Source organism: Scatophagus argus, chromosome 1 (genome assembly GCF_020382885.2).
Source record: "Scatophagus argus isolate fScaArg1 chromosome 1, fScaArg1.pri, whole genome shotgun sequence".
In the NCBI taxonomy this organism is placed as follows: Eukaryota; Metazoa; Chordata; class Actinopteri; family Scatophagidae; genus Scatophagus; species Scatophagus argus.
The window spans coordinates 29072034-29083066 of NC_058493.1; the positions used below are offsets into that span (position 1 = coordinate 29072034).

Below are 11033 nucleotides of genomic sequence, written 5' to 3' on the forward strand. Positions count from 1 at the left end.
GTCTGGCCTTCCCACGCCGCCCTCACCCGTCCGTCCCGCTTGGCTCTGCCTTCCACTGTCGCCCTTCTGTTTTAACCATGTGATTATAAACATTATTTAATTATTTTCTTCGTACCGAAGAACGAGCTGATCTTCTCCCATCATGCCTCGGGTGTCGTTCGCCTCTCCCTCACTGTGCCTCACCTTCCTTCCTCTGCTCAACCGCCTCCTCCCCTCCCTCCCCCAAACTGTGCAAGACGTGGACGTGCCGCCGTTGTTTCGGGAGCGGTTCATCTTGTCCGGGTACCGTCCTGTGGGCCACACGTGGCGTTGCTACGTGCTCAGTCTCTTCCAGATGCACAACGAGACTGTGAACGTGTGGAGCCACCTGCTGGCCGCTGTCTGTGTGCTGATGAGGTTCCTGACGTTCACCGTCCTGCAGGGAGGGGTACTGATCCGTTACCATCCTGTTTGAGCTCCTGCAGTTTGAAAACTTTGTGTTTCACCTCCTGCGGTCTGACCTTTGATTTCCTCAGGGGATCCTGGGTTTTCGGCTACGGGGTCCCGAAGGTCAGGGCTTTTCTGTGGACGTCTCCTCACTTCCTCTGGTCCTTTATGTTTTCTCCGCCATCACGTACCTGAGCTGCAGGTGAGCCGTCCAAAAAGGTTGACATGCTAGCATTAAATTTTAAAAAATGCCACCACTTTAGTTTGTTCTTATGAACTATTATGAATTTGATGGTCAGCTGATTTTTTATCTAGCACCACCATCAGGTCAACATTTTAATTTATTTAATCACCAAGTGCCTGCAGAACTGATGACATTCCCATCAGCCTCAGCTGGAATACAGCTTTAACTGATTACCTGCACGTTGCAGTGCTGCTGCTCACCTGTTGCAGTCCCACTCGGAGCAGGCACATTACTCGCTGTTCTTCCTGGACTATGTGGGTGTGGCTGTCTATCAGTATGGCTGCGCTCTGGCTCTGTGCCTGTACAGCTCCGACGCAGCCTGGACACAAAGCATGCTGGGACAGGTCTGCCAACGTATGTTACGTCCATCACCAGTAAATGACACGATGAGATGCACTGATGATGTTATTTCTGGCAGGTTTTTCTCCCAGCAGCCGCCCTCCTTGCCTGGTTCTCCTGCACCGCCTGCTGTTTTGCAAAGCTTCGTTTCCGGCGGCCGTACCCACTCCACAGGAAGCTCTGTCAGGTGCTGCCGATGGGCGTGGCCTACTTGCTAGACATCAGCCCCGTCGCCCACCGTCTCTCCACCTGCAGCTGGACGAGCAGCTCTGCATTGCCGCTGCACTTCCTGCAGGTGGTGCTTCCTACTTGTTACCAATTTCCTCTTTTATTTATAAGTGATTTTATTTCCAAATAAATCTGTAAGTACATGTAACACACTTGAGGAGGCAGTAGAAGCTGATTGTACTAATTAATTTATAGCACATAGTGCATGAAAATATCAAATTTGAAGCTGCAGGAAGTATTAAGTAGTAATTTTCAAGAATCATAATACATAAATCATGATTATTAATCATTTATTATTTAAATTAATGGGCTGTTTACTGTCGACTACCATTTCTCCACAAGGTGGTGCTGTTCCTGCTGTCAGCGTTCTTCTTCTCTTGTCCCATACCTGAACGCTTTTCCCCAGGAAGCTTTGACATCATCGGCCACGGCCACCAGCTCTTCCACATCCTGTTGTCCCTCTGCACGCTGGCCCAGCAGGAGGCGCTGTTTCACGACTTTCTGTGGCGGAGGCCAGCCCTGGTGAGGGAGTTTGGAGAGGAGCGCCTCCTGCTGGCCTGCGCCTCCTTCCCCTGCCTGACAATCTGCTGCATGATGACAGCAGGCGCTATGAGGGGGCGAGCTCAAGTTCAGCTGATGAAAGAGCAAAGATAGAAGAAGAAGAAGAAAATGTGATTTCATGTGCACAACTTCTGAAGGACTTTCTTTGCGTTTGGGAAGCATTTCTGCAGACAAATGTGGGCTTTTGTAAACGTGTGAATTTGCATGTCTGTGCTGTGTGTGCAGCTGTCAGCTCCTCAGGGCAGATCATCATCATCCTCATCATCATCATCATCATCATCACATTCCAGCACTGATCTTCTGGATTTACTGGTTTCTGCTTTTTGACATTCTTTCAACCCAGTAACACCAGTAAAATTAGTGACGTCTACAGCCGTTGATACAAGCTGATGTTGTAGCTCATGTTATCGTGACACTTGCTGAGTCTTCTGTTCAGATGGAGGTTAGCTTGTGTTAGCTGCCTCTGTGTCATGGATCCAGATGCTGAAGACAGAGCTGAAGTTAAACCAGAACTTCATTCAAAATCCCACTGACATTTGACTAATTAAAAACATGTTGTGTGTCTCGCCTCATTTGAATTTTTTGTTGTTTCCTGTTTAGCAGGTTGGGTGACATAGAGTTTCAATTCATTTCAAATAATTTTGTAAATCTGAAATTCTTTCAGCACCACCACAGCAACAACAATCTCACTCACCTCAACATAACATCTGCATATTAATCTGAAACTATTCACATCAGGGACAATACATGAGATCCACAGTAACTTTAATGTTTTTAAACTACATGCTTTAACTGCACAGTGGATGTTGTTATCTCTCACTTGCACTTCCCTGCAGGCTTCGCTCCACCAGTCAAGCAGTAAGCGTCAGTTGCAGTGTTTGGGTGGAGCTGCCGATAATGTTCCAGTTTCAGTTTGATTTGGGCTTTAATGAGCTTATCAGTCCCAGCTGCTTGTGTCCAAAGCACAAACACTCCCTGTGTGTTTCATTATTTGTTGTAGCAGGGCAGGCTAAAATGCTGTGTCGTTAACTGTTTGGTACCAAATTCTCCATTCTGACACTTTAGTTTTTTAGCGGAAAAGCACCTGTATTCCAATGGAAAGCTGCCATATTCATCCACAATACGAGCATGATGGACAAACATCCTGATTATTGAGCTACTCTTAGTCTTCAGAGTCGAGGTGCTGATAATGCTTGTCTTGAGGGTCCTGAGGGTCCTAGAGAGGAGGCCATCAGGTTGACCCTCACGGCTAGAATGTGATTGGTGTATTTTTTCATTCAATTACAGTGTTTTTTATAGTAAAACTTTCATAAATTTAGTGCAGTTCAAAGTCCTTTACAAATGACTCACGACTAGCATAATAAAACAGAAACATCCAGTAATAAAACCATGGGAGATCAAATATGGCAACAAGTAAAAATATATACAAACTGATTGTGAATAAACATGAAAAATAAAAAAAAGCACAAAGAATGGACACACATGTAACTGCTAGCATCAAAAGAGAAAACAGTCCTCTTCAAACAGCTCATTGACATGCTGTACAGCTAACGAGCGGCTCACAAATCCACCCTGTAGTCAGACGGGGTTTGTTTGCTGGAACCAGCAGCGGATCAAGACGCTAACTTTGAGCTAACAGAGCACACAGTGGCATTTTTTTAAGTCAACAAACTGTCAGTGTTGAATAATTATACACATTCATGAGGAAAATGCTATGTACGAAGTGCTTCATTTCCAGCAAGGGCTAGCTTAGCATCCACGTCATTTAATATCTCTTAGAAAGTAAAAAATATCTTTAAACTAGCAACCTAATAACCTCTTGGCAAGCAGAATATCTAGCCTACTACTACATTAGCCTACCACTTATCCAGTGAGCCAGTTTGTAGTAGTTTTGCCACTGACAAACCTCACAAAGACAAAATGCTTTTATGAACCTTTAAATTTATTAAAGAAACTCAAAGCTACAATTTAGGTTTGACTGAGTTTACAGCAAGATACGACAGTTTATAGTGTGTGTGTGCGTGCATGTGCGTGTGTGTGTGTGTGTGTGTGTGTGTGTGTGTGTGTGCGTGCATGTGCGTGTGTGTGTGCCTGTGTGTGTGTGTGTGCGTGCATGTACGTGTGTGTGTGCCTGTGTGTGTGTGTGCGTGCATGTGCGTGTGTGTGTGCCTGTGCGTGTGTGTGTGTGTGTGTGTGCGTGCATGTGCGTGTGTGTGTGCCTGTGTGTGTGTGCGTGTATGGGGGTGTCTTTAAGCAGCTCAAACAGCACATCATCTCAGTGTTTGTTCAGGCTATCAAAGAGCAAACGTGCAGCAGGAACAACCCACAACCCTCACACAGAGTATCTGAACGTGAACTCACAGCTGTCTGCTCCATGGACACAGGTAGGCTCATACACAGCTCCTTTCTAAACGTTTACTGACTGTTTCATTTACAGTTAATAATAAGTCAGTGCAGATAGTTTTTCTGTCAGCTGTAAAGAGAAGTTTAGTTGTCTGCAGTTACTTGCCACCTTTGAGTCAATACAAACACAGAATATATACCACTTGTATGGGAAATGGTACACACAGACCATTTGTGTTATTTTATATTTTAAGGTATTTTGGCAGAAATTCTGATGTGTGATGAATCCTGTGTGTGATGGCGGCTCATTCACAACATGTGAACAGTAAGAGCAGCAGTGCAGCGTTAGCACGTGTTCCCTAAAACCGAGTGCATTTGCACATGATGTGACACATGTGAGATGCGTATGTGATTTTCATTTTCATGCACGTCACATGTGATGAAAACATACATCCATCATACATCAGTAATGCTGCTGTCATATCAACCCGCACTAATGTGGTTTTGGAATATGTAAATTATGTTATTTCCTGATTCCTTTCTCTGCTGGTTGCCACGCAAATGGTCAGAAATAAGAAACAGTTTGGCACAAGATCAGTAGTGAGCTTTAGAGCCAGGTTAGCAGTTTCCCTCTGTTTTCAGTCTTTATGCCAAGCTAAGCTAATAAGCTGCTTATTCATGTCAGTCTCATCATGTAACATTGTGCCATGTAAGTGAGAACCGTATTTCCCAAAATGTTAAACTATTTTAACAAATAACTGATTTATTTGAGCCTGAGGAATGTGACACACCCTTCCACGCTGGTCTCGGTGGGATGAGCTTCACTTGTTTGTTTGACAGGAGTCCGTCAGGATGATTAAACTGCTGCGTCGGTCCTCACCGAGCTCGACCTGAGAGAACAAGGTAAACATCTACAGACCTCCTTCCTACTAAACAGGAAGTGACATCACACAACACATACCATGCATTTTGTTATGCATTTCTGACTCAAGGCATTTGCACACATTATGTGATATTTTATGCTGTTTAAATAAATAGGACCTCATGTTCATTGAGTAATGTTCACACTCCAGTTTCTCAAAGCCTGTACTTTAACACGCCGCACACACTGCAACTGATGGCCAACTAGCACCTGCATTCTGTGCTCACAAGAGAGTAAATAACTCTCCATGCCAGCAGGGGGCGGTGGCCTGTATTCAGCATTCAACATGCTCAATCAGCTAAAAAGCTGATCCCACCTGAGGAGCCGTCGTTACGCATCAAACTTTATGTTATAATCTTGTCCTTATTAGTGAAAATACGTGGAAGTGCACGTTCACAACAGAACATGATTGGCGTGTTTAGGTCTCCGATCACGCTCGCTGTTCGTTCCTCTGCTGTGTTTTTATACACGTGCTCACACGGAGAGCCCAGGCTCTGACCTTTGACCTCCCGCCTGTCATGAGTTGTGTTAATAGCTGGCGCTTATTTACATGAAGTGAACCACAGAAATGCAAATGTGTAGTCATAAAGTTTCTGTATCGCTGCTGTGTTCACTCCATTGCGTGCGTCACGCTGTAGCTCCTCCTCCTGCTTCTCCTGAAAGCTCTTCAGTTTGCACAGGCATGTTGACAGAAACTGAAACCAAACAGCCTGCAGCATATTTTCACTGTGTGATGTTTGTGTGCAGCTGAACCTAACATTTCATGTTGAAATTCTTCAACACATCCTGCAGATTAAACAACGAAATGTCGTCTGTAACTTCCTCCACCGGCAGGACGTCCTCCTCCGAGTCTCAAACTGCCTCAAAGTACTGCCTCAAAGTACTGCAGGGACATCAATTTGTTTAATGATGTCATGTGTAGTTTACGTTAAAATAACTACTTTGCCATTATGGTGACAGTACGATGCAGGTGGTTAAGGTTAGTGAACGGCGCTAAACGCTGACTGTAGGAAACAGTTATGGTGGTGGAACGTAACTCACATGTACTCGAGAACTGTACCGAAGGCACCAGCAGTAGGATTTAGTGCCAACTAGTGGTGAGGCTGCAGATTACAACTAACTGAACACTCCTCCCTTTCTCCCTAAACACTACACACTGCGCCTTTAAGTACTAATTTGAGGTACTTCTACTTTACTCAACATGTCTATTTCATGCTTCTTTGTACTTCTACTCCAGGATTGTATTTTTACTATCTCAGTCTGCCGGTTTTACTTCATGTTCAGATGACGATGATGTTGACTGAAGGACGTAGTGTTCTTTTGACAAAACAGCTAAATAAGCACTACAAAAAGCTGTTACTTTGCAGTGTATCTTCACAGTGTGGTATTGGTACTTTTACTTCAGTAAAGCCTCTGTACGCTTCTTCCACCACTGGTTAGGACATCTCACTGATGCCATCTGGTATGAATTCTGTCCAAAGCATCAAACCCTTTTCCCATAATCCAGTGCAGGTGTGTTCAGCTGTTAGTTCACGGCTGACGAAGTCGACCACGCCATCAGTAAATGTCAGCCTGAATTGTGTCACATTCCTGTCACACACTCGGAGGTCACACGGAGGTCAGCCCTCACGTGACTCACTTCCTGTTCTCTCTCTCTCAGCAATCATGGCTACAGCTGGAGCGGAGGTCATTGGCTCGTGGTTCCTGTGGTCAGGACCCGTCACTTTCTTCATCCTCCTCCTCCTCCTCTCCATCTTCCTCACAGCTCTCTGCAGTGACTGCAGGAGGTCAGCAGCTTCTTCACTCTACATGTTGACAGTCTAGTTTTTCTATTCTGTAAGTTCACAGGTAGGTGGAGGTGCAGTTAAACAGCAGGTGGCGCTAGCTCTCCAGTCAGTGGCATTAAACCACCACAGAGGAAGGGGACACAGACACAATACCACTTTGTCACTGAAGGAGCTCAAGGCAAACTCAAGCGATGGAAAACATGATGGAAACCAGACATTTCTGTTAGTTTCACGTATTCATGTCTTGAAACGAGCCCCAAAGCTTCGGCATCACACCTGACGTCATGAGAGGTTGCTGTAAAGCTGCGTAGGTGAAGGTGATGTGCGAGGAAGGCGAACATGCTGTTTCAGTTAGGATGTAAAATGTGAACCTGCAGCCCAAGTTTGTGCAGATAAATGAGGCCCATCAAGTGCTTCCAAAGGTTCATCTGACTGACCAGAAGTTCACCTCATTTGTCTTTTTTTGGTTTTCTAGACATTCATTTGAGCTGCAAGATTCTGAGGCCGACAAAACTCCCCCGAACCTCGTCAGGGTGGTGAGAGACCTTTGACCTCTGAGATTTTCATCTGTTTCAAACAATGAAAGCTTTGAGAGGATGGAACGTTGATGCAACATGTTTTTAACGCTGGCTGACAGGTGAAGCTGGAGGAGGCCATGGGAGCCAGAGAGAATCCAGCCATTGACGACATCCAAAATGATGAAGGTGAGTGAACGTATGAACAGCATCACATTTCACCAAGAACAGACGAGCACTGAACAGACAGCTGAAAACAATAAAAGTATCGACAAAGTCAGATTAAGGTGAGAATGGAAGCTCCAAAGTGTCAAAATGTGTCAAATGACGTATGTGTCAATAAAGGACAATCCTCTCTTATCATTATGGAAAACACAAAGAGGTCACATCTTCTTAAAATAAATATACTTTTGTAACATTGATTTAAAGACTGTCTGTTGTCTTTCACACTGTCAGAAGATAAGAAGAGAGTGCTGCTCGGTTTGGCCCGTTTTCTCACTAATGATGGGTGATTTTTTGTCTCTGCTCCACCCTTCACCATTTGTAGCTGCTGAAGTCTCCTTCACTCCCTGGAGGAGCCACTTGGGGGCGCCACAGAACCACGAAGGTTAGTCTGCCTCCTCCACGTGTCAAAGTGTTCAGGCTGTGTCTATCTTTAATGTGTGAAGGCTCCTGATTCTTTCATTTGATTTGGTCTCTTGTCTTATTTCTGTCTTGCACTCTGATTGTTCATGTCTTAATTTGTTTAACTGTGTGTGTGTGCGTGCGCGCGTGTGTCCTCAGGCGTTCAGACCAATGGCAGCACAGTGATGAAGACAACAAGTGAGTCTGCTGCTGGTGTTTTGTGTCCTGTTGTTGGAGAAATTCTTTTAGGTTTTTCTCTGTTCCGTTGTGTTTATGATTTATGGCTGTCGACACTTAGAGCATGTTGGACACTGAGTCACTACACTTCCCATGATGCTCTGTGTGTTCCACTCCTGCAGAGGAAAACGCTGTCCCGTTCACTCCGTGGAGGAGCCACCTGGGGGCGCCACAGAGCCACGGTCGGTAAACACTCTGAGGCCTAAGGGACACAGGGGGTGTGGCCGCAGGTGGACGTTTCTGTTCATTAGCTGCACATAATTAAAATGAATTTTTTCCCTAATTAAAGACTTCCAGCTTCTCTAACGTGAAACTTGCTGCTTTGCTTCTCTTATGTGCAGCTGAACAAGTTGCAAAGGGAGGACGAGATAAAAGAGAGACGACAGACAGACAGGAAAGAAGAAGAATTAGTAAAACTTTTCTTATTCAGTTTGTCTCTGTGTTCAGATCTGAACAGCTCCATCGGGGGACAGCCGAGCAGCGGCGACAGCAACGCTGACGTGTCATCACCGCCCACCAATCCCGAGGCAGACGGGGACAGGAACGCAGTGTACGCTCAGGTCAGCAAGAAGGTGAGGCCGACCACGCCTCCAGTTCATACACCTGAGGAGGACGAGGAGGACGAGGAGGACGAGGAGGACGAGGAGTCCTCGCCTCCACTGCCTGACAGGAAGCCTCAGCTGGAGGGATGATGACGGACATGAGACAAAGTGTGACAGGACAGCAGCTGAACAGGAAACACCAACGATGATGGACGATGAAAAACAACAGCGGACGAACGAGGGAGGAACAGAGGATAAATCATGAAACAGAAGATAAAAGAAAGATGGCGTCTGTCCCAACGTTTTTCCAACATTTAGCTCACATTATCCATCAGATTTCAGATTCTCGTCCTTCCAGGCTTCCTCTGCGCTCTTAGAGCTGCAGCAATGATTCATCACAGTCACCTTCATCAAACATGTCGTATTATTTAAATATTATGTAAGGAACATTGTGGTTGTGACTGTCAGAAACTCACCTGAACTCACCTGAAGGTGTGGGAAACACTGTGGCAACATGCAGCCTGTTGTGCCTTCGACGATGTTTGGTTCTGTAAAGGTTGTGTAAAGGTTGCGACGGGAGCCGATGAGCACACTGACACTTCACAGAAGTTGTCAGTGTGCTTACTGAAAGCAGAAACTTTGTCCTGCTGGTGGAGATTTGAGGGGCTCCCCTTCCTCTGATCAGCCTGATCACACCGGGACTTTTCTGTAATATAAGCTACACAGTTTTCAGAGGTCTCATGACACAATATTGCTTCATCATGTGAACGTGGGTCATCAGGTTTGTGATTGGTGGATGCAACTTCAGAATAAAGTTGCAGCATTCAGAAAATCATTATGAGTCAGAAGATGCTGCTGTGTCATGCTGATGCCCAGCAGCCGAGCTCTGTGTGTGTGTGTGTGTGTGTGTGTGTCTTCTCGTAACACCCTGCTGTGAGTCACAGTTCGGCTGATGAGTTCTGGGGATGAAAACCTGCCAACAGGCACGTTCACCACAACAACCTGCTGGACGTTTGCTGAGTGTTTGCTGAACGTTTGTGTGGTCTGTTTGTTCAGGACCAGGCTCTGCTCCACACTCAGCCTCGGGATCTGAATCCACTGTCCTTCCTGATCTGTGTGTTTTCTGGCACAGGACAAAGTTGGAAGTTAAAAGTGAAAGCAGTCAGATTTATTTCACGTTCTTTCTGTTGATACAGAGTAATAATTTAATGGTAACATGTCGGCTTTAAGAAAAAGAAGAAGAATCACTTTATTGACAGTATATATATTTTTACAAACACACACACTGAATTGGTCTTCTGCATTTGACCCATCCTTAGTTGAACACACACATGCAACACCCGGCAAATGACATGCAGTGAAACACACACAGGAGCAGTGGGCAGCATCAAGCGCCCGGGGAGCATATTGGGGGGTTAAGTGCCTTGCTCAAGGGCACATCAGCCGGCTAATGGAGGGGGGGCATTTTTCACATTAATCACTCCACCACACCCACATTTTTCCTGCCCATCCGGTGGGGGAATCGAACCGGTGACCCTCTGATCACAAGCCGCTTCTCCAACCTCTAGGCCACAGCTGCCCCCCACAGAAGGTCCTGGGTTTGAGCCCCAGTGGAACCAGAACTCTGACTCAGTCAGTCAAGGGTAAGAGTTAGGACTGTTTTAATCAAAGGAGTCCTAATCCAAAGCAGGCAGCAGCAGAAACACAGCAACAAATCTGTGTTTCAGTTAGTAACAACAGGGAAATATCTGATCATGCTAACTGACATTATTCAGTCAGCGTTATTAGCATAAGTTTTGATAATTTGAGATGTATTTTGTTATTTGAGTGAAATTTAATTGAATTTATTGAAACAGCATGTTCAGATGCAGCTCAGATGCTTCAGTTGTTACTCCAAACGGGTTGGATATTAGCATGCTAACATGCTACAGCTAGCAGCTGCATGTCAGCTGCTCCGGTGATGTCATCATCAGCTGATCAAACGGCTGTGAAGTGCATTGTGGGTGATGTGATCACAGAGGAGATGAACATGAGTCTGAGCAGCTTGTGTGATTTATACCCAAATCACTCAACAGTTTCGTTTTCCCACAATGCAATGCACAAAAGAATAAAGGAAATTACGAATTCAGTATTACAGTATTACTTTTCTCAGGTGTTTTGTGGTTTGTACTGAAGTTCATGATCAAACTGTCACAATCACTTCAAGTGTGGAGGCGTCACTGATCAGCTGGTTTTATCGCAGGATCCGCGTCTCCGCTGCTAATC

The 11033-nt window shown here is 45.4% G+C and overlaps 2 protein-coding genes across 3 annotated transcripts; both read left to right on the forward strand.

The window, feature by feature from the left end:
* LOC124063972 (membrane progestin receptor beta-like) lies at positions 1-2530 on the forward strand. Its single transcript, XM_046398149.1, has 5 exons — positions 1-427; positions 516-628; positions 858-1000; positions 1078-1304; positions 1580-2530. Exons 1-5 carry the CDS (start codon positions 143-145, stop codon positions 1889-1891), a joined length of 1080 nt encoding a protein of 359 aa, XP_046254105.1. The 5' UTR covers positions 1-142; the 3' UTR covers positions 1892-2530.
* A 1527-nt stretch (positions 2531-4057) lies between these two features.
* On the forward strand, positions 4058-9603 carry si:ch73-204p21.2. 2 transcript variants are annotated; one of them, XM_046398007.1, is made up of 9 exons: positions 4058-4182; positions 4982-5044; positions 6724-6850; positions 7326-7386; positions 7488-7554; positions 7913-7972; positions 8149-8187; positions 8349-8408; positions 8674-9603. In XM_046398007.1, exons 3-9 carry the CDS (start codon positions 6729-6731, stop codon positions 8916-8918), a joined length of 654 nt encoding a protein of 217 aa, XP_046253963.1. In that variant the 5' UTR covers positions 4058-4182; positions 4982-5044; positions 6724-6728; the 3' UTR covers positions 8919-9603. The 2 variants fall into 2 exon arrangements, with proteins under 2 accessions (XP_046253963.1, XP_046253972.1); XM_046398016.1 differs by lacking the exons at positions 4058-4182; positions 4982-5044; positions 6724-6850 and adding an exon at positions 6864-7157.
* Positions 9604-11033: the final 1430 nt, after the last annotated feature.